Source organism: Hippocampus zosterae, chromosome 18 (genome assembly GCF_025434085.1).
Source record: "Hippocampus zosterae strain Florida chromosome 18, ASM2543408v3, whole genome shotgun sequence".
NCBI classification, from domain to species: domain Eukaryota; kingdom Metazoa; phylum Chordata; class Actinopteri; order Syngnathiformes; family Syngnathidae; genus Hippocampus; species Hippocampus zosterae.
In genome coordinates this window covers 13,212,764-13,231,555 of record NC_067468.1, presented here as the reverse complement: position 1 = coordinate 13,231,555, position 18,792 = coordinate 13,212,764, and the positions used below count along the sequence as shown (strand labels likewise).

General features: G+C 45.3%; 2 protein-coding genes across 4 annotated transcripts; both read left to right on the top strand.

Moving 5' to 3' along the window:
• The first annotated feature begins 97 nt into the window (after nucleotides 1-97).
• On the top strand, nucleotides 98-6,506 carry LOC127591431 (TBC1 domain family member 10A-like). Of its 3 annotated transcripts, none has more exons than XM_052051605.1 (10): nucleotides 100-886; nucleotides 1,356-1,455; nucleotides 1,687-1,794; nucleotides 1,995-2,101; nucleotides 2,287-2,401; nucleotides 2,539-2,604; nucleotides 3,198-3,387; nucleotides 3,483-3,637; nucleotides 3,750-4,073; nucleotides 5,963-6,506. In XM_052051605.1, exons 1-10 carry the CDS (start codon nucleotides 693-695, stop codon nucleotides 5,999-6,001), a joined length of 1,398 nt encoding a protein of 465 aa, XP_051907565.1. In that variant the 5' UTR covers nucleotides 100-692; the 3' UTR covers nucleotides 6,002-6,506. The 3 variants fall into 3 exon arrangements, with proteins under 3 accessions (XP_051907564.1, XP_051907565.1, XP_051907566.1); XM_052051606.1 differs by lacking the exon at nucleotides 5,963-6,506 and having other exon boundaries at nucleotides 100-392; nucleotides 710-886; nucleotides 3,750-5,066; XM_052051604.1 differs by lacking the exon at nucleotides 5,963-6,506 and having other exon boundaries at nucleotides 98-886; nucleotides 3,750-5,066.
• An 8,698-nt stretch (nucleotides 6,507-15,204) lies between these two features.
• Nucleotides 15,205-16,666, top strand: LOC127591450 (apelin receptor B-like). The gene has a single exon (XM_052051652.1). It carries the CDS (start codon nucleotides 15,220-15,222, stop codon nucleotides 16,417-16,419), a length of 1,200 nt encoding a protein of 399 aa, XP_051907612.1. The 5' UTR covers nucleotides 15,205-15,219; the 3' UTR covers nucleotides 16,420-16,666.
• Nucleotides 16,667-18,792: the final 2,126 nt, after the last annotated feature.

Genomic DNA, 18,792 nt, shown 5'->3' with positions numbered 1-18,792 from the left:
GTGGCAAGAATGAATGGATTCGACGGTACCACGTGACTTGTATTATTGCAATACATCTACGATCCACAGGGGGCAGGCATGCTTGCCCTAGCAAAAAAAGTGGCCTTCGTAGAAGACACCTGGGAACCGTTGTAGTCCGTAAATTGGTCCGTCTTTGCTAGCGTTTGGTAATAATACCAACGACTGTTTCCTCTCCGTTCTTCCTTTTCCAAAGTTTACAGGCAAGTTTAAAACGCGCGCGTGAGCGTATAAAGCTGCAGTGTGGCATTCAGCGTAATAGGGGGCGTTAGAGAGCTGTTTTCTTTTTTTGTACTCCCAACTATACGAACCTGCTAGTCTGCATTCCTGCTCAAAGTAGCAGAGAGTTAGCGACGGCGTTATTCAGCTGGCAGGTGCGTGTGGCACGTTGGTTCCCAGTCCGCACACCCCTTATAACTTCAGTGAGCTCTATTAATGAATTCGTTTAGGGATAATGACGCTAAATACACAATGTGACTTAAGTATTGGGGACTTACTAGCATAAAGCGAAGACGCATCCGCCCGCCCCCCTAGCAACCGTAGCGAGTTAGCATAAACCCGTGACTGTGGTTGAGATACAGTACATGGATGTTTACGCGAGTACAAAACAAGGCCAGGGTGTTTAAGTTATTACCGACCGAGGCGGTTTGCCTGCGAAGATAAATGTTGGCTAAATGGCAAAACCCGACAGGGACGATGGAGAGCTTGAGTTTCAGGGTAGCGTGGAGCAGCTGACAAGCAACGGGAGCACTCGGTCGTTTGGCTCCGATGCAGTCACACTGGACTCCGACGCCACTGAAACGTCTGGGGAGAAAGAGGTGGACAAGTACGGATTCACAGGTGGAGCCCAGCAGTATCGAGGACTCCAGTAAGTCTGAACACAAAGCCACTGTTCTGTTTTGTGGTTGGTAAAAGGTGGCTAGGCAGGTTAATTGTACCTTGCAGGCACAATAGATACACTTAATCTAATGAGATTTAAGACAATAACTGCATTAAAATATTCATCACAGAGACGGTACTGCAGTTTTCAATAACTGCATGTCATTGTAATATGTCACGGTGAGATTTTTTTTTTGTGGCACCATAGTGAAGTAAAACATTATTAGTGAAAGGGAACTAGGGCAAAAGTTCTCCCACAGCATCCTGTTTTCAGGAAACTTAGCTGCTGATCATGACAAATTGCTCTGGCGTTTCATCCCTGGAACCATTTCCTGTATGAAAGAATAAAGACGAGATCAGTCAAATCCCATGTCACAGCCTTCCCCATTTATATGTGCCAGAATACTGTTAGAACTGGTGAGAAAATAGCTCATTATAATTTTAGTTTTACTTCACAGTGCAGAAGAAATCCCCACGGAGGTGCTGAGGCAGCGGGAGGCCAAATGGCTTGAGATGCTCAACAGCTGGGACAAGTGGATGGCTAAAAAGCACAAGAAGGTCTCTGCTTGCCTGATATTTGCTTTATTTCTCGTGATAACCAACAAAACCTTTTTTTTTCCTCAAGCAACAACTTGCAACTTCCAACCAAATAATAGAAGAAGAAAAATCCTGTGAGGCAAAATGCTTTCAACACTTAATATGAATAGACGTGCTTCTTGGGGAATAGACCCCCTTTTTCAACACCATGTAAACGTTTAGCCCCTTCAAAATAGCTGTCAACCCCCACAGGTGAAAGCTCGCTGTCAGAAGGGGATCCCGCCATCGTTGCGTGGTCGCGCCTGGCTCTACCTCACGGGAGGAAAAGTGAAGGAGGAACAAAACCGGGGCAAGTTCCAGGTCAGCTTAACATTTCTTGTTTTGTGCAACCGGAATTTGAAGCACTTTGAGTGTTAATTCCACAGGTCTAACAATGCATTTCACTCGGGATGCCCAAAAATGTGTATATTAGCAATGAAAAAGTCAATTTTCGATAACATTCCCTTTAGTGTTTTGACCGTTTAAAAAAAATGCGTAATGTGACAAAATTGTGTGTTTAGGAACTGGACAGCCAACCCGGAGATCCCAAATGGGTAGATGTCATCGAGCGAGATCTCCACCGACAGTTTCCCTTCCACGAAATGTTTTCAGCCAGGGGGGGACATGGGTAAGCGCCGTCCGGCTGTCTGTCTCCATAATTCAACAGACCAACCAAAAATTCAACAGATGCTAATAAACTTTGAATATGCGCTCGACATGAAAAATGGGGTGGAGGGGGTAAAAATATTTGACAATTTGACAGGATGAATAAAACATCAATTTATCGAACTATCCGTTCTTCCGCATATGCAGGCAGCAAGACTTGTTCCGTGTGCTGAAGGCGTACACGCTGCACCGTCCCGAGGAGGGCTACTGTCAGGCTCAGGCTCCCATCGCCGCCGTGCTCCTCATGCACATGCCTGCGGAGGTAAAAAATAAAAAAAGACTCAATCGGCCTGCCGATTAAATCTGCCATCTTGTAACATCTCCCAAAAAGTGGCTTAAAAGCATTGACATTTGAGGCTGACTTGAGAAAAACATATTTTGAAAGTTGTTGTGTCCTAGGACGCGTTCTGGGTCCTTGTACAGATTTGTGAGAAGTACCTTCCTGGATACTACAGTTCAGGGCTGGTAAGATGCACGCTCCTTATCCTTGATATTTTTCTTTTATCTTTAAAGTCTAGATGTAATTCACAGTGGCCTTCCTAGCATTTCCCACTCTGTGCCGTGTCTGTCCCTTGAAGGGACATTGATACGTCCACCACTGAATATAGCGTAATGAGATAAAGAGATTAAGGAAAAGAACAAAATGGGTTGCTCCTCTCTTTGTAGCCGTCCACTTAAAGGGGAAGTCAACTCAAATGAAAGAAGCAACTCACGGGGCGGCCATTTTGTTGTTGATTGAAAATGACATTACCAGTACAATTGCTCATGTGACGACCAGTTGCGCCTCAGCTTTGCGAAGGTCACAGCATCAAACTGCAAGAAACAGCTGAGCCATGATTGGCCGCTACCTGAGCTGCTGTGATGTCATTTTCCGCTGACAGCAAGTGGCAAAATGGCCTCCCCTTGAGATGGATAAAAGCGGATGGATTTTGCGGCTTCATCCGTATTCCACAAACACAACCTTAATCGGAATGCTGTATTTAGATGAGTGGGGCCACAAATAACTTTTTTTTTTGTCTCGACCTCCATGTCAATGTGTCAACGTCGTCCCTCCGCAGGAGGCCATCCAGCTGGACGGAGAGATCCTGTACGCTCTGCTGCGGCGGGTGTCTCCCGTGGCGCACCGTCACCTCAAGCAACACAAGCTGGATCCCATCTTGTACATGACCGAGTGGTTCATGTGCGCTTTCTCCCGCACGCTGCCCTGGGCTTCCGTGCTTCGCGTGTGGGACATGTTCCTTTGCGAGGGTGCGACATATCGACCTAGATTGAATGAGACGCATAGTGATGCCCTTTCCCCAGCCGTATCTTCTTTCCTAGTCATTGGTACCTCTTTCTCTCAGGAGTGAAGATCCTGTTCCGTGTGGGCCTGGTCCTGCTCAAATGCATGCTGGGATCTCAAGAGAAGGTGAGAGCCTGCCCGGGTCTTTACGAAACGATGGAGCGTCTCCGGGCCATACCGCCACAATACATGCAGGAGCGTTTCCTGGTGCAAGAGGTGAGCATCATTCTGTCTCGTCTCGTCCCCCCCCCCCCCCTCCCACAATAGTATTTCATGATTTTGTCATTAAAAGGTGCCATCATAATCAAATGTATACACTGTCATACAGACCATAGAGCTGTCCGTATCGGAGAAAGACATCGAGAAAGAGCACCTGGCGCAGCTGCGGCGCTGGAGAGACGCCCGCGGCGACCTCCATTACAGATCCCCTCCCAGGATGCACGGCGCAAAGGCCGTCATGGCCGCCGAGCCGCCGGACCGACAGGATTTGAGGCAGCGGCCCACCATCGTAGTGGAGTCTCCCTCGGAGGTCGACGGCGGCAAGCACACTCGCAAGGCCAGAAGGGAGAATCGGAAGAAGAGCGCTCTGCCGCCGCAGGCGACGGATAAAACGCCGCCGTCTCTCGAGGCACCATCGCCTCTCCTGCAGCCAGTGAGTACGCACGCGTCCAGAGAGAGCGTGAGCAGTGCCGACCACGACACGTATTTGTAGCACGGCGCCAGTCATTCCATAGCAGAGATGATCGAGATTTCGTTGAAATGGGTGATTCTTAAAATGTGTAGAATTTCAAAACACTTGACATATTTGTCGAATACCTTTTGGGAAAGTCAAGAGTGTGGGACATCGGCGGAAAGCCGCATGAGCATTTATTCAATCTCCTTGATGTCCAATTGAAGGTCCGGGGATTACTCGTATGTGGTTTGTCCTCACTATTAGGTGTGTCAGTTAATTTTATCATCATTATCGACAATCATTGACCGTACGAGTCACGGACAGGCGACTCGTAAAATGTGTTGTTGGATAGTGTGCCGAAAGCTGTTGGACTCGTGAGAACACGATGGCTGAGCTAGTACATGGACCCGAAGTTGGATGTCAAGGATCCCGAATGAATTTTCAAATGGCTTTATGGAAGACGCTGGAGCATTTATTTATGGTCGTACGAGCAGTGGGAAAGAACGTTCGTAGGAAGACGAGTCATTCCTCCAGTGTGCTGTCTTACTCATGAGGACCTTAAACTTAATCGAATACAAATGTGTAATCTCCCAAATGAACTGAAGGTGGCGATGATGAATTGCTTGCACTTTTTATCAGGTATAGGTCAGTGAGAGGCTGGAGCAGCTCTTTGGTGTGCATGACTTAACATGCTAACTGACTTGAATTGGCTCGTGCTGTTATTTAATGTAAAGGAGCGATTTGATCGTGTCCGAGCAGAAAAAAAATAGAATTACTCACCAGCCACAATATTAGGTGCATCATCTAATAAGATCCACAATGCTAGTTTTTTGAAGAAATAATGACCTCTATAAAGGCAATACTGTAATGCCAATTTTGTATGCCGGTGGGGGTGATCATGAGATTGTGCATTTGTACCTAATGTTGTGTCCAGTTGCCGGCCATGTTACATGACACAACAATAATAATAATAATAATAATAATGCATTTTATTTAAAAGCGCCTTTCATGCCACCCAAGGACACTGTACAGATAATAAGAAAATACAATGTAAAAATTAGTAAGCGAGATATTATATAAAAACAGGACATAAAATCATAAAAACATGAAATGGAAGAGCTATGTGTTGTAGGCAATCCTGAACAGGTGTGTTTTTAGACGGGACTTGAAAGTGGAAAGAGGTGTGCAGTTTTGGAGGTCGGGCGAAACACCTTCACACTACTTTGACTCCGCCTCCTTTAATGAAGGAAAACTGTTTAAGGACATTGTTGTGCCACGAAGCCAAAGATTTTTACGTTGGGTGTGTTGTATCTGTCAGACCGGGAGTGCAGGAGTGTTTATTCATGTTGGGAATTAAATGAGTGGGAATGCAAAATCAGGCATGCTGGGCAGAAAGACTTTGCTGATTATTACTGGGAGGGGGGCGTGATAAATAAATAAACACTCCACCAAGCAGCCGCATCGGGAGGTTGTTGTTGTTGGTGTCACGCGACAGTTTACAGCCCCCTTTTCTGAGCCAGATATAAAATGATGTGTATTTTTGTGCAATTGTAACACAAATGCAGTCCAATGAATGTACAACTTTTTTTTAAACAATGGCATGTATGCTCAAACTCAATATTCTTTTTGCCCCTTTTAGGGGGAAGAGCAGATATTACAATCAGAGGTGAAACATATTTGATGATTGCCACGATATGAGAAATTTATTTTAAAAAGCGTCATGCGTGTTTTTTTTTTTTTTTTTGTCTGCAGTCAACTTTATAAAAGGGATACCGTGGTGGATATGACATTTCCAGTGTGTCGTCTGTGTTTCTCTGAGTCATTATTGAGTATGTTAGAATTCATCCATCCTCATTTTTTTTTTACAGCACTTGTCCATATTGGAGCCGAGGGTGAAATTCAACTGATGGCAAACCACTCGCAAGGCACACAGACAAACGAACATAAGATAAGATAAGAAACCCTTCATTTTGTCTCACAATGGAGACATTCCCAATTCACAGCAAGCAAATTATGAAAGGGAGAAAGCAGAAGAACAAAAAATATATGAGTCCAGAACATTCACGATCAGTCACGCTTCTGGACAATTGAGAGTCGTCAGCGAACACACCAAGCGTGTTTTTGAAATGTGAGAGGAAGCTGCAAACTGCACGCGGGAAGGAGGCTTGCGCCACGATTCCTAAACCTGACCCTCAGAATTGCGAGGCAGACATGCCGGCCACTTGAATTCAGCTGGAAAAGCATTGGATGGTCTATAGATGGCGCTACTTAGCTGCTGAACAAGACGACTGACTCATGAATAAGTCTTACAAACTAGCATAATACCCTCATGGACCACTTGAATCAAGCTGCGGCTTTGTAAATGGTGTACAATCGGGGTCAAGTTCATCCATGCATGTTTACATCCCCCCACCCGAGTGATTTGATTGTGCAGACTGTCCACTGTCCCTACACAATGACTCCCAGTGAATCCTGAATAAAGACAATAAAAACTAGAGAAAAATGGCACTCGCAAATGAGCTGGGGTGAAGTTCAAGAAATACAGAAAACGACCCCCCCCCCCCCCCCCCTCCGTGTTGGTTCACATTCACCCCGCGATCTTCCCGCACCCTCGCAGCAGCAGCACACGTCCTCGGACACCTGTTTCTCCGGCTCTTTCAGCTTGCACAGGAATTAGCATCTCAAATGGGGGTGGGGGGGTGTCCCACAGCGCCATTCATTGCGTCTCACTTTGCGCCGTTTAACGTCACGTTTACATGTCCCTGAGTGACAAATATCAGCTGCACCCCCGCCTGAAGCCCCTTCAAATCATACATCGATCACGCACGCAAGTTACATGTTATGAACTGATCCCACGCTGCTTGTCAGCCACGTGTAACCGCTGCGTCATCACGGAAAGATTTGCCGTCGTGAATAGCAAACAGGTTGAACATTGACGATCAACTTTGGCTATTTGACAATCGGGCCTTTGCTAACTTCTCGGCACGCTAGCCATCTGCATGTGCGGCTGCATCCGTCATCAAAGGGTGAGTGCTTCTAACTTCTTTTTACACTTGCGGCATCTTATCGTGTAATATCGGTCAATGCTTGAACTAAGTGACTCACCTCCAGCAATCCTTCCTCTTTCTATAGGCTACTACGTGTCTTCAAACGGTGAGTATACCATTTGGTGATTTGAAAAATGGATGGCTTAATTTGTATAAAAAATGTGCAATAAATTAGGTTAAAAAAATGCACAAGGAATATTTTGAAGAAACATTTTTAAAGTTTTAGAGTGGTGGCAGTTTGAGCCTGGCCCGATAACCACCAAGCGGGAGGTTATCGGGCGAAGGCAAAGCTGTTTACGAGCATTATTGGAATCAACAATGTTAGCATTTGTGTTTTAGGTCATCATTTGCTCAAGATCGCCAAAACAGACATACAAGTCCTAAATTTGCTTGCGATTTCATACTACGGGATTTGTTCTCTGACATCATGTTAGAATGTCGTGTTGACCTTGTTGGGTGTTTGTCACCATGCTTGTAGATGTGCCAGCTTGAAATAGCACCGCACGCAATAAAAAATTTTTTTACAGTTTCTCATATTTTAACAATCTAATTAAACTTCTTAACAACCCCAATAATTCATGTTTTTTTGTTTTTTAGCTCAGAGCGGACGGCCAATATTGGAGAGGCTGTGACCATATGTGTGAAGTGTCTGGAAGATTAAAGTCTGCGCATGGTGAGCTGTAAAGCTTGTCTCAAGCTTTTTGGTAACTAAGTTGCACTGTTTATCCCCTCGCTGCCCTCTCTCTGCCCCCGACCCAAAAGTGGATTAGACCCATGTTCAATTGTAAACTTGAACTCTTTTTTTTCGTGAAGAACAAAAACCTGAGTTCGCTGACAGTTTCGGCTGTGCCTTCAGCCTTCGCCTGAGCTGTCACTCCTTCCTTGTGACATGTCTAAACAAACAAAAAAAAACAGCTGACCGTGTTGGGAATCCTTCAAAATAAGACTCCCCGACCTGGTCCAAGCTGCGAACCAGGTTAAAATAATTTGTATTGGTCTTTTTCTTTCGCACAGGGGTGTGTCGCCGTTTTATGTCCACTGTACACAGTGGTTTACACAAATTAAGAATGTGACTTAAAACATCGCCTGCGCACACGATCAAGGTTTTACCATGGCTACGGTTTGAGCCTGCAATGGAGAGTCGCGTTTTTACGCCGCGCGTTTCCTTGTAGTACTTTTCCATGTTTGGTCAGAAAACATAAATTGAAGGGAGAGTTAGTTGCACGTGTGGGACAGGAAGTGGATTGGCAGCGAAGGTCAGCGGTGCCACAGATGCTCTTTCAATGCGCGCCGATCAGGAAGCGCGTGTGTCCTCTAATGGTTTTCCTCAGGATAACGGTAGCCGGCCGTGCGTATCGTGAACGTCGGCTTTCTTTCTTTTATGAAGATTTGTGGTAGGATATGAAACGTCATTGCCAGGATCTCCCTCCTTTTATATGAATGATTGCTTTTTTTTTCCTGCTTGGCACAGTCCGCAAAGTTCTTGTTCTTGTTGAGGCTCCTTGAAATGGTCATCAGCATGAGGAAGGCCCATCGTAAAGTTGTAAAAAGTGTGATGATGCCATTGATTTCCGTCGGGGCTGCATGTTGGCCTTTTGGGCACTTTATTTTTTTTAACCATTTTAGCTGTTAACGCAAATGTAATGAAGCATCCCGAAGAGTGTGGATTTGTCAGATATTTAAATACAGAGCAGGGGGAAAAAAAATATTTTGTTTCAGCACTGCAAAAACAGTCGAGTCCAAAAGAAACCAATTGGGGTCCAAAATGTCATTTATTTCTTTATTTATTGCACATTTTATTTTATTTATCACTTTTCGTGATTGTGTGTGTGTGTTGATCTCTTCGTTTGGGCGCTTGCAAGCTATTGCACTTAATCTTGCGCTGATCTGAAGCCACTTCCTGCAATTGTTGGGTCACATCCCCACTGTCTCCTCTCTTCCCGTCCATCCAATCCCATTTGTGATGAGGAAATGGGGGACTTGGAGAGGATACGGAGAGAGCCGAATTCACCTCAGGGTAAAAATGGATCCGGCGGATAGCGTCTAATCCGCAAAGCACGCGCAGATACTTCAAAACTTGACTGGCTGAGACGTCAAGCAGAGGGAGCAAATCACGAAAGCTGGTGTAAAATTGGCGCGACTCGGCATGAGCCTCTTTTGAGCGAGGGGGGGGGGGGGTGCGGCGAGATCTACAAGACCGTGCCTCCGAGATTCCGTTCACACTTTGCGATGTGCGTAATCGGAGGGGCGTAACAGGTGCAAACTGCACTAAGCTGTCAAACTTCATAGGCAATGTGTGCGCCGGTATGTCATATGCTCTCTGAATAGCCGGAGCTAACTGCGGGCGCAAATGGAAGAGCTAATTAAGTGCGCTGTCGGCGGCCCCACTTGATTCTTTCTGAATTCAGCCCAGAGAGGAATGGGGGGGGGGACTCAAAAATAAAAACAAAAATTGCAAAAGTCGTGTTCCAGTCCTGATAAACACCGATCCTGAAGTGGGTGTGGCAGTCTGCCTTGTGGCCTGTAAAGATAACGGTGCCATTAGGCAACCAAAATAAGAGATGGAGGCTTTTTCCAGTTACCTTTAACCATTTATCAAGCAGGCAATTGTCCATGGGATTGCATTTGTCATTTAAATTCCAATCCTGTATTTTCCTAGCTAAAATAAAGTAACTGAAATGTATTCATTGCGTATTAAAACTACATGATCACATACTGTATTGTATCAGATAAATACAATAAAACTGAATGTTATCAATTGAAAACATGACAGTGGCCCTCAACCACCAACAATAAATTATAATAATAAAATGACGAAGTTTTGCATCATATAGTGAACTCGTTTGACACTTTTTGTGTGTGTGCCAAAAGCAAGGGATGTACGTGTCATCGCAGGCTGACTTCATGGCCTTCTAATTGAAACTAATGACAAAAGCACATGCAAAGTCAAGACCTCTGGGTTTGAGGTTACAATAGCTTATTGTGTTTCAGACGGCGTTACACACTTTGTGTGTGGGTGCTGCGTTGTGTTTGTGTTGGAGGCAGGGCTGCGTTTGAGTGCACGTACGTTCCCATGTGTGAGCCTTGAAACCAAACTCGCTTCGAGTTTTAAGTTTAGACGTCCGCCAAGGTCCATAAAACGGTTTATGTTACGCATGGAGTCGCAAACTTCCTAAATCCTGAAGAGCATTTAAAAATAATTCACACGTTTTTTGGGGGGGGTGGGGTGTGTTTGTCACACTTTCCCACAGGGATAATGTCACGGCTTGCAGAAGGTACCATATATACTGCATAAGTTTTTTTAGTTTTTTTTTGGGGGGGTGCACAGAATCCTACTTGCACTGCACTAAGCCTCTAGGGAACAAAATACAGTGGAAGCTCCCCACCGTATTCAGCTTCCTAAATTACTTTTTCCCCACGTGAAATACAGTATCTCAACTTTGACTTGGTTCGGATCGCTGCTAGTTAGCTAAAGTTGCAAAATGCTTTTGGTTTTGTCTGTTCTAGCCTGTATTGTTTTGCATTAAACATTTCGCATTCATGCCTCTTTTTCTGCAGGTTGTACGTGAATCTCCTTCTCCTCGGCTCCCCGCATTTTTGTTTGGGACAGGAAGTGAGCGCCAACCGCAAACACCGACCCAACACGTCACCTGTGTAAACAAGCTCAATGGATACACGTTGCTTCTGAATGCAACTTTTGTCACGTAAGTTCACGTCAGACCTATTTATACGTTTTTGCGCGAGAGCACTTATCGGGAGCTTCCATCCCCTCGTACGTATATCGGATAAACATTTCATCTGGGCTACTTCTGGTTTAGGAGACAACAAGTGGAAAAGCAGGAAGGTTGCTATCAACACAGTCTCCCGGCCAACCGCCAAACAGAAGCTGGACCACCATGACGACCTCCACCCGCCCAACTCCCCGCAGCCAGTAAGGTGAGCAGCTCATCAGGAAAAGCTGCCACGACTCAGCTGTGGATGTCTCCTCCGGGTTACGTGGTTCAGAAGGTCAGACAAACACCCCATGCAACATGTGCTTGACGACCTCGAAGGAAGTCCACAGTGAAGACATTGTTCCATTGTAGACAATAGTAGGTGAATCGGAGTTCGACTAGGGTCGTCAAAATTCAATACCTGCTGTGTCAATTTGAGACAATGGATTCGGCTTTTCATTTATATCTTTTTTGGTTTGTTTTAATTGTTAAGGCACCAAAAGGGTTTTTTTCAATTAATCAAACAAACTTTTCCCGGAATTCGGTATACTTGAATGCCTCGTCACTTTGCGCTTCATGTTGTGTAGGTTGAGTGCTTTGCGGGTTTTCCCAAAATACAATATTCCTAAAAAAAATTCATCAAAAAATCCGTCCATCCATTTTCTGAACCGCGTTATCCTCACAAGAGCTGATGGGCTGCGCATCATCGCAGCCTCACCCAGCAGCTTCCCGTGTTATGCTTTGCGCTGTTATTGAGTTATTGAGAGAGTGATTGATTAGTTATGCTCGCACTGAAGGTAGACGTACTGCAGCCATGTGTTTGTCTTTGAAACTGAGGGCAAATTTATTGGACCTAGCAAAAGGTGTGGACATCTCCTACCCGTGAGGCTTTTGTGTCTTAACAAGCTTGTGTCAACTACCTGATTTTCCTTTGGGGGGGGTTAAAGTAAATGAAGGTGGAGAACAGCCAAAATGTCTGGCAGTACTAAATTACTAGTGCTTGAAGTGTCGGTTTTGACAGCATTCATGTAGTTTGGTGCCTGACGAAAGCAAGTATTTGTCACTATGCACTCGGTCTGCTTTTGCACTTATAACCTAGCAACTGAAACACTGAACTCCTGTAGAATTAACTGAAATGTCGGAAAATGTCAAACGCAAGACTGAGAAAAGCCAGAAAAGCCGAATTATAAGAATAACACAATGCCAATTGCGGCAGTATTTCTAATGGGAAATAAAGATGCTAGCATACCAGCAGTTGGGATCCTAACAGCTAATGCTAATATCCAGATAGCAATCGGAATTAAAAAAAAAAGCACGAAGGCCAATTGTCAAGGCTTATGAACCCATCAACTCATTGACCATTTGTCCAAATGTGCATGTCTGCCACTGCATTTTAAAACGGCACCAATTCGACTTGTCAACGGCTTAACACGCACATCAAACAACTGCTACAATCGCCAACCTACCTCCCAGCCCCCCCACTGTTTAGGCGTCACAAGTATCACCAAAAAAGTAGCCCTCCAACACGCAAGGTCCGGATAAAACATCAAAGGTATTCGCTTGGCCGCAGGCAAACTCGCACAGCGAGGTGTGTTTTTGCCTCTCATCTCCTTCTGCTGTCTTTTCTTAACTTGTTGCACATAATGTTGATGATGGACACGGTTGAAAGGTGGAAAGAAGTCCTCAGTGTGGCCCAACTGGCAAACGTAGTGTGTGGTTTACAGCGCAAGGCCACACAGGAGGACAGCAGCATGGAAAAAAAACTATTCGTGGGCACAGGTGGACAAGTAAGTCAAAATAACATGTCAAGTGGGGGCAAGTAGGACTGTAGTTTGTTATAGTTTGTTAGTCAGTCAGCAAGCAAATTTCTGGTTCACCAAAGCTGACACAAGGCAAATGGGACATGACTTTTTTAAAAATAATTAATATTTCTACAACTCAGATCATTTTATGAGCAAGCAGGACAATTCCTCGACCGTTCCATTCTTGATTCCGGGGCAGGGAAAGCGATTTCGTCATGACTCAACAACAATCGGAAAAGAAACATCTCTTAAAGTTCTCCATTGTGACTCCAGGAACAAAACAAGTGCATCAATTCATCTCTTAAAGGTTTTTTAAAAGGAAATGAACACCATATTTGTTAGTGCTTGTTCATCCGTTAGCTAGCGAGCTACTATTTTTACGTCATGGAGGATGCTAAATGGACCGTAGCATTCTTGATTCTGCAGCATATGGGATCTTTTTTGTCGTGACTCAAGTGGCAAAAATAACAAATTCCTCTACCAAATAAAAAAAAAAAAAGTAGTGTCATATTTATGTTTTTGTGCTTCTATTTGTTTTTGTTGGCATGCTAGTTAGCATGTTGCAAATAGACACGTGGAACACTTCATTTTTTTTATTGTAGAGCGGAGATAGATAGTAGAGCTGGATGAAATGATTTAATTTGGTATGTTAATCAAATATGGGTTGAAAAATGGATATTCTATACAGTACGAGTATTTGTAATGAGTTACGAGCTTGATTATCGACTGCATTAAACTCCGTCAGTCTATAGTTGCCAAACTTGGAATTCTGTTTCATCCTGCTAACAAACAACAAATCAATACCTACCTAAATAATGTTCTTCTTTTCCTGCTGTTGACATCCCTGCCCAACTCTTGGCTAAAAATACCACGCGGTGCCACCAAAGGACAGATGGGAAGTTCTTTTTGATTTATTTAAGTTTTTTCCTGCTTTTGCCAGGATAGGACAAACAAGCAGGATAGGACACCAGTTGGGTGGGGTTTGATATACACAATTAAAGGCATAAAGTTAATACCTCAAGTGTGCGTCACAATTTAAAAATATATATGGACTTTTTTTTTTTTTTTTAGCTCCCGGGAGAGCGAAAGCCGGTTAAGGCAACGGAGATGAGAGCAAAGGCCTCATAATGAGAGGAAGGTGAGCGCAGTGGGGGAAGGACGAGTGGTTGTGCAGAGGAGGGGAAGGGATCAGCGCTAAGGGTTGGACATTGTTGAGTGATACAGTAGTTGTGTCTAAAAGTCACCGGGTCGGCGCCACTGCTGCCCACCCCCCTGTGCCGAGTTGTGGACTGAGAGGGCGCATCTGGGACAGCACAACAGACATGAATACAGAAGGCGGGGTGGGGGGGATTGCCACGTCTCGGAAAATGGGGACAAAAAGGACAACAGATTGATGATGACCTTTTTCATTTTAAGCGTTTTAACTCTCATTTTCCTCGAGGAGCCCATCACGTGATGTAATTAGCCTTAATGTGACGTTTTTGTGATTAATTGAAGGCCTGGTTGACGTGCCACCATGTTGGTTCGCGGCCGTGCACGTTGGAGCACGTCCACAAGCTGTTGTAAGATTGAAAAAAAAAGAAGCAGTAGCAGCCACAGTATTTTGGCCTTGAGCTGCAGAGTGCTCAGGTACCCGGACGACTCTTCGATTGATATTGAAATCAATAGTGGAACTTGTCATGCCTGGGCATGACTTGCGGCTGACTGTCTAAACATGTCCACATGTCTACTTTCGTTGGCTCGAGGCAAAATAACACAAAATCTTTTCAACACCAGCTTTCACTTTACCGTTTACATAAATCCTTTGTTCATCCTTGTTGTGCAAGAGAGAGATTTTTTTTTTTGTGTGCGTGTGTGCTGACACCATCCAAATAATCCTGCACGCAAACATTTATTATAATAATTACTCTTATCCTTTCATTTCAATTTATATTGTTTTAATTTATACTGATTTAAATTCCTAAAAAATTATAATACACATTTTGTATTATTCATATTGTAATTTAGTATATATAATCTATAATTAATTTAATGTTTAATTTTTAATTAATTTATATATATATTTTAAACCTCATGATCTATGAACTATAATATAATAATCATTATCAATATCAATCATTGGTTCTAATCAGTTATCTTTGCAATCAGTCAATGGATCAGCAATATATTTCACGTCCATTATTTTATTTTAAAATGGCATTATTTCAACTTTACAGTGCAGAAAACGTACAAGCAAACTCATGACGCAGTTTTCTGTTTCTGTCCGTAGCGTGTCGGAAAATGTGCCAACGTGTTGATCCGTGTTTTACAAAATGGAAGCAGATTGCATCTCTTAAAATTCTGTAAAAAAAGTCAGATGACTGAAATTATGAGATTTGTAAAATCTCGGGTTGGGTTTATTTTCTCGAGTTTGTCTCTATTTTGAGAGACATCGTAGATTCGATCATGTCCCGCCATTTGCCATGTTTCAGTGAGTTACAAATGAGCGGGCGTGTTTGTTTTCACTGAGAGTGGGAAGTTGTGTTGAGCTGGGAGGATGGGGAAAGGAGGGGGGGGGTGCACGATGGGGAGGGTTTACGCTTTGCAAGGGGTAGTAGGGGGGCGGGCGGTCGGTTGCGCCGTATATAAGAGCGGGCGGATCGCGCAGGCGGCAAGTCACACTCCCACCAGCCCCGAGTCGAAAGCCATGGAGCCCACGGCGAACCCGTACGACGACTACGACTACGACTACGAGGAGTTGGAGAACTCCACCATGTGCGACTACTCGGAGTGGACGCCGTCCTACTCGGTCATCCCCGTGCTCTACATGCTCATCTTCATCCTGGGCCTGTCGGGCAACGGCGTGGTCATCTTCACGGTGTGGCGGGCGCAAGGGAAGCGGCGCGCGGCCGACGTCTACATCGGCAACCTGGCCCTGGCCGACCTGACCTTTGTGGTGACGCTTCCCCTGTGGGCGGTGTACACGGCCATGGGCTACCACTGGCCCTTCGGGGTGGCCCTGTGCAAGATCAGCAGCTACGTGGTGCTCCTCAACATGTACGCCAGCGTCTTCCTCCTCACCTGCATGAGCTTCGACCGCTACCTGGCCATCGTGCACTCGCTGTCCAGCAGCCAGCTGCGCACCCGCGGCCACATCCGCGCCTCCCTGGCCGCCATCTGGATGCTGTCGGGAATCCTGGCCGCGCCCACCCTGGTCTTCCGCACCACCCGGCACGACCCGGGCAGCAACCGCACGTCCTGCGCCATGGACTTTGGCCTGGTGGTGAGCAACAAGCATCAGGAGAACCTGTGGATCGCCGGCCTGAGCATTTCGTCCTCCGCCCTGGGCTTCCTGCTGCCCTTCCTGGCCATGATGGTGTGCTACGGCTTCATCGGCTGCACCGTCACGCGCCACTTCAACACGCTGCGCAAGGAGGACCAGCGCAAGCGGCGGCTCCTGAAGATCATCACCACGCTGGTGGTGGTCTTCGCCGCCTGCTGGATCCCCTTCCACGTGGTGAAAAGCGCCGACGCCCTCTCCTACCTGGACCTGTTCCCGGCCACCTGCGCCTTCCTGCGCTTCCTCCTGCTGGCCCACCCGTACGCCACCTGCCTGGCGTACGTCAACAGCTGCCTCAACCCCTTTCTCTACGCCTTCTTCGACCTGCGTTTCAGGTCGCAGTGCCTCTGCCTGCTCCACCTCAAGAAGTCCCTGCACGCCAGCCCCGCCGGCTCCTTGTCCTCCCAGAAGACGGAGGCCCAGTCTCTGGCCACCAAGGTCTAGCGCGCCTGGGGGACTCTGTCACTGCTCGGTGCTTATTTACGGGTTCCCGACCCTTGGTGGGACTACTGACTTGAAGAACTTTTAAGGGACCAATTGTGAAGTAGACGTGTGGAATGTATCTCCAAAAAGCTTCTCTTTTTTTTTGTGGTCTTGGACTCAAGTCCCTCCAACCGAAGAATGAAAAGTCCCACTTTTGTTCTTATTCTTTCAGAGGTGGCAAACGTACTCACAGAGATACTTGTGTGGGGGGGAAAAAAACTGACTCTGAAATGTAAAAAGATGAATTCTGACATTTTTCGCTGTGACATTTAGATAGCTAACACTTTGTGATCCGGTCACATGGTGTTAGCTAGCTAGCGTTTTATGCTATCAAAACAAAGTGCTCCCATTGCCTTGCTAATGAAGAGACTAACAAAAAAAAATTGTCAAACATGACGTCTTACTCGTATGTTTTTTCAGATTTGACATCGCATTCAGCCTTGAGGTTTCTTGCATCTGACAACAGACAATTCTCTTAAATAAGGCCATGGATGGGGAATAGCTTGCTTCTCCAAACTAGTCACTGTCATTAATGCTCCCGGTTCCACCATGTTGCCGCATTCCTCTTTTCCACCAGTCAAGATTTCAACTGCAGTTGACGTAACCTCTCTTCCTTTACAACTTTTTTTAACATCGTTTTGTCATTCCCTGCGTCTGAAAAAAAAAACTATTTTTGACCAAGTAAGGAGTACAAAAAACTATAGTACATATAAAAAGCCCTTGGGGGAAGTAGGGATACTTAAAGTACAGTAACATAGTATTTGTATACTTCTGTATACTTCAATCCTGCGCAACACTGTATTTCTTATTTGTAAGTGGGACAAACCGGCAAGACGTCAGTGTCTGTGGCATTTTCAGCCTGCGGTGTGTTACTACAGTCATGTGTGTGTGCGTGTGTCGCTATGAGGTGTCAGGCGCTGATAAGCATGGTAAGGAGAGACGGGAGGTCTTGAGATGCAAGGAGGGGGTCTAGACAGACGGACAGATGGCAGCTGACAAATGTTTTCAGACTCCCTGGGCTCTGAGCCCAATTAAAAGGTGACTCGTAGTGACAGGCAGTGTGTGTGTGTGTGGGGGGGGGGGTTGTTGTGTTGTCAGACACAATGCGTTTGTTCCTGACAAAAACATGAATTTGTGAAAAAAAAATGTATTTACATTTGTGATTCTTGTCTATGATTTGTAATAAAAAAACAAAATGAACGAAGATCCTCTATTGTGTTGAGTCTCACTCCTCTCGCTTTCTTTTTTTTTTTTATTGCTGGAATGTATTTTCTCCCCTCGGATGAATGTTTGCTTCTTCCTGAGGACGCGTTTGTGAGGGGAGGTGGCGGCCCTTCCATTGTGTCGTGCGCTGGAGTTCCAAATCAAAGTATATGTCGACAGGAAATGCATGTTGGACTTTAGTTTCCTCCTGGTTTCTGCTCCTCTTGCGTGAACAATCAATTGTGGCTCATGTCCGAGATCAATTTCAATCATCTGACATCAATTTAACGAACAATGACTAAAACATGTAAAGGGACAGTTTTTGGTGATCTCAGTGGGAATGTTAATGAATGTGGACGGTATTGAGCTTCTTAGAGGCATAATCGGGGAGACAGAAGGAGCGGCCTAATCCAGGTGGACTGGTTTTCATGGGGAGGGGACACTCTCTGTCTGATTAGGCGTCTAATAGCGAGATACTGTACGTTGGAATCAATTGAAATCACTTGTCAATCCATCCTCAAGAGTTCAATGAACAGACAAACTTCTCAGTCATCTTTGTATATCGAGTACAAGATGAACGCATTCCCCAGTGGACTCATCAGCTTTTATTGGCAAGGCCGTTTCAGCTCCATTTCACTCGAGACGCTGCGCTAAAGTATCCCCGGCTTTTCGGCATCAAAGCCATATCCTGCTGCGTAACATAACCTGCAAAGATTATTTTCACTGAGGATTTTTATGACGCTTGTGTGCTCACGTTACGTTTAGACCAAAAAATTTCATGCCGCGTGGACACTGTAGAGTTGCCATTTTGGGCACTTTGATGCTCTTTTACTGCAGACCACGGTTCAAAAATATGTTTGTTTGTTTGTTTGTTTTTTGTGCAAATGTTTTCATTTCTCTGTGAAAACAAGCAATGGAAAAAGAAGTCCTGGAGAGCAGAAACAACGCATTGAGAAGCTAAAACCTTTGCTCCACTCCTTCATGAGAGATCCTTGAATTTGCGCTGTGGTTATCATCTTGAATATAATGTTGACACAATTTTAAGATTTCACGTTCGACTTGGGACCAGTGCGCGGGCTCCCGATCGATCGCGATCGACTGGTTGGGCACCACTGTACTAGCGGTACATGG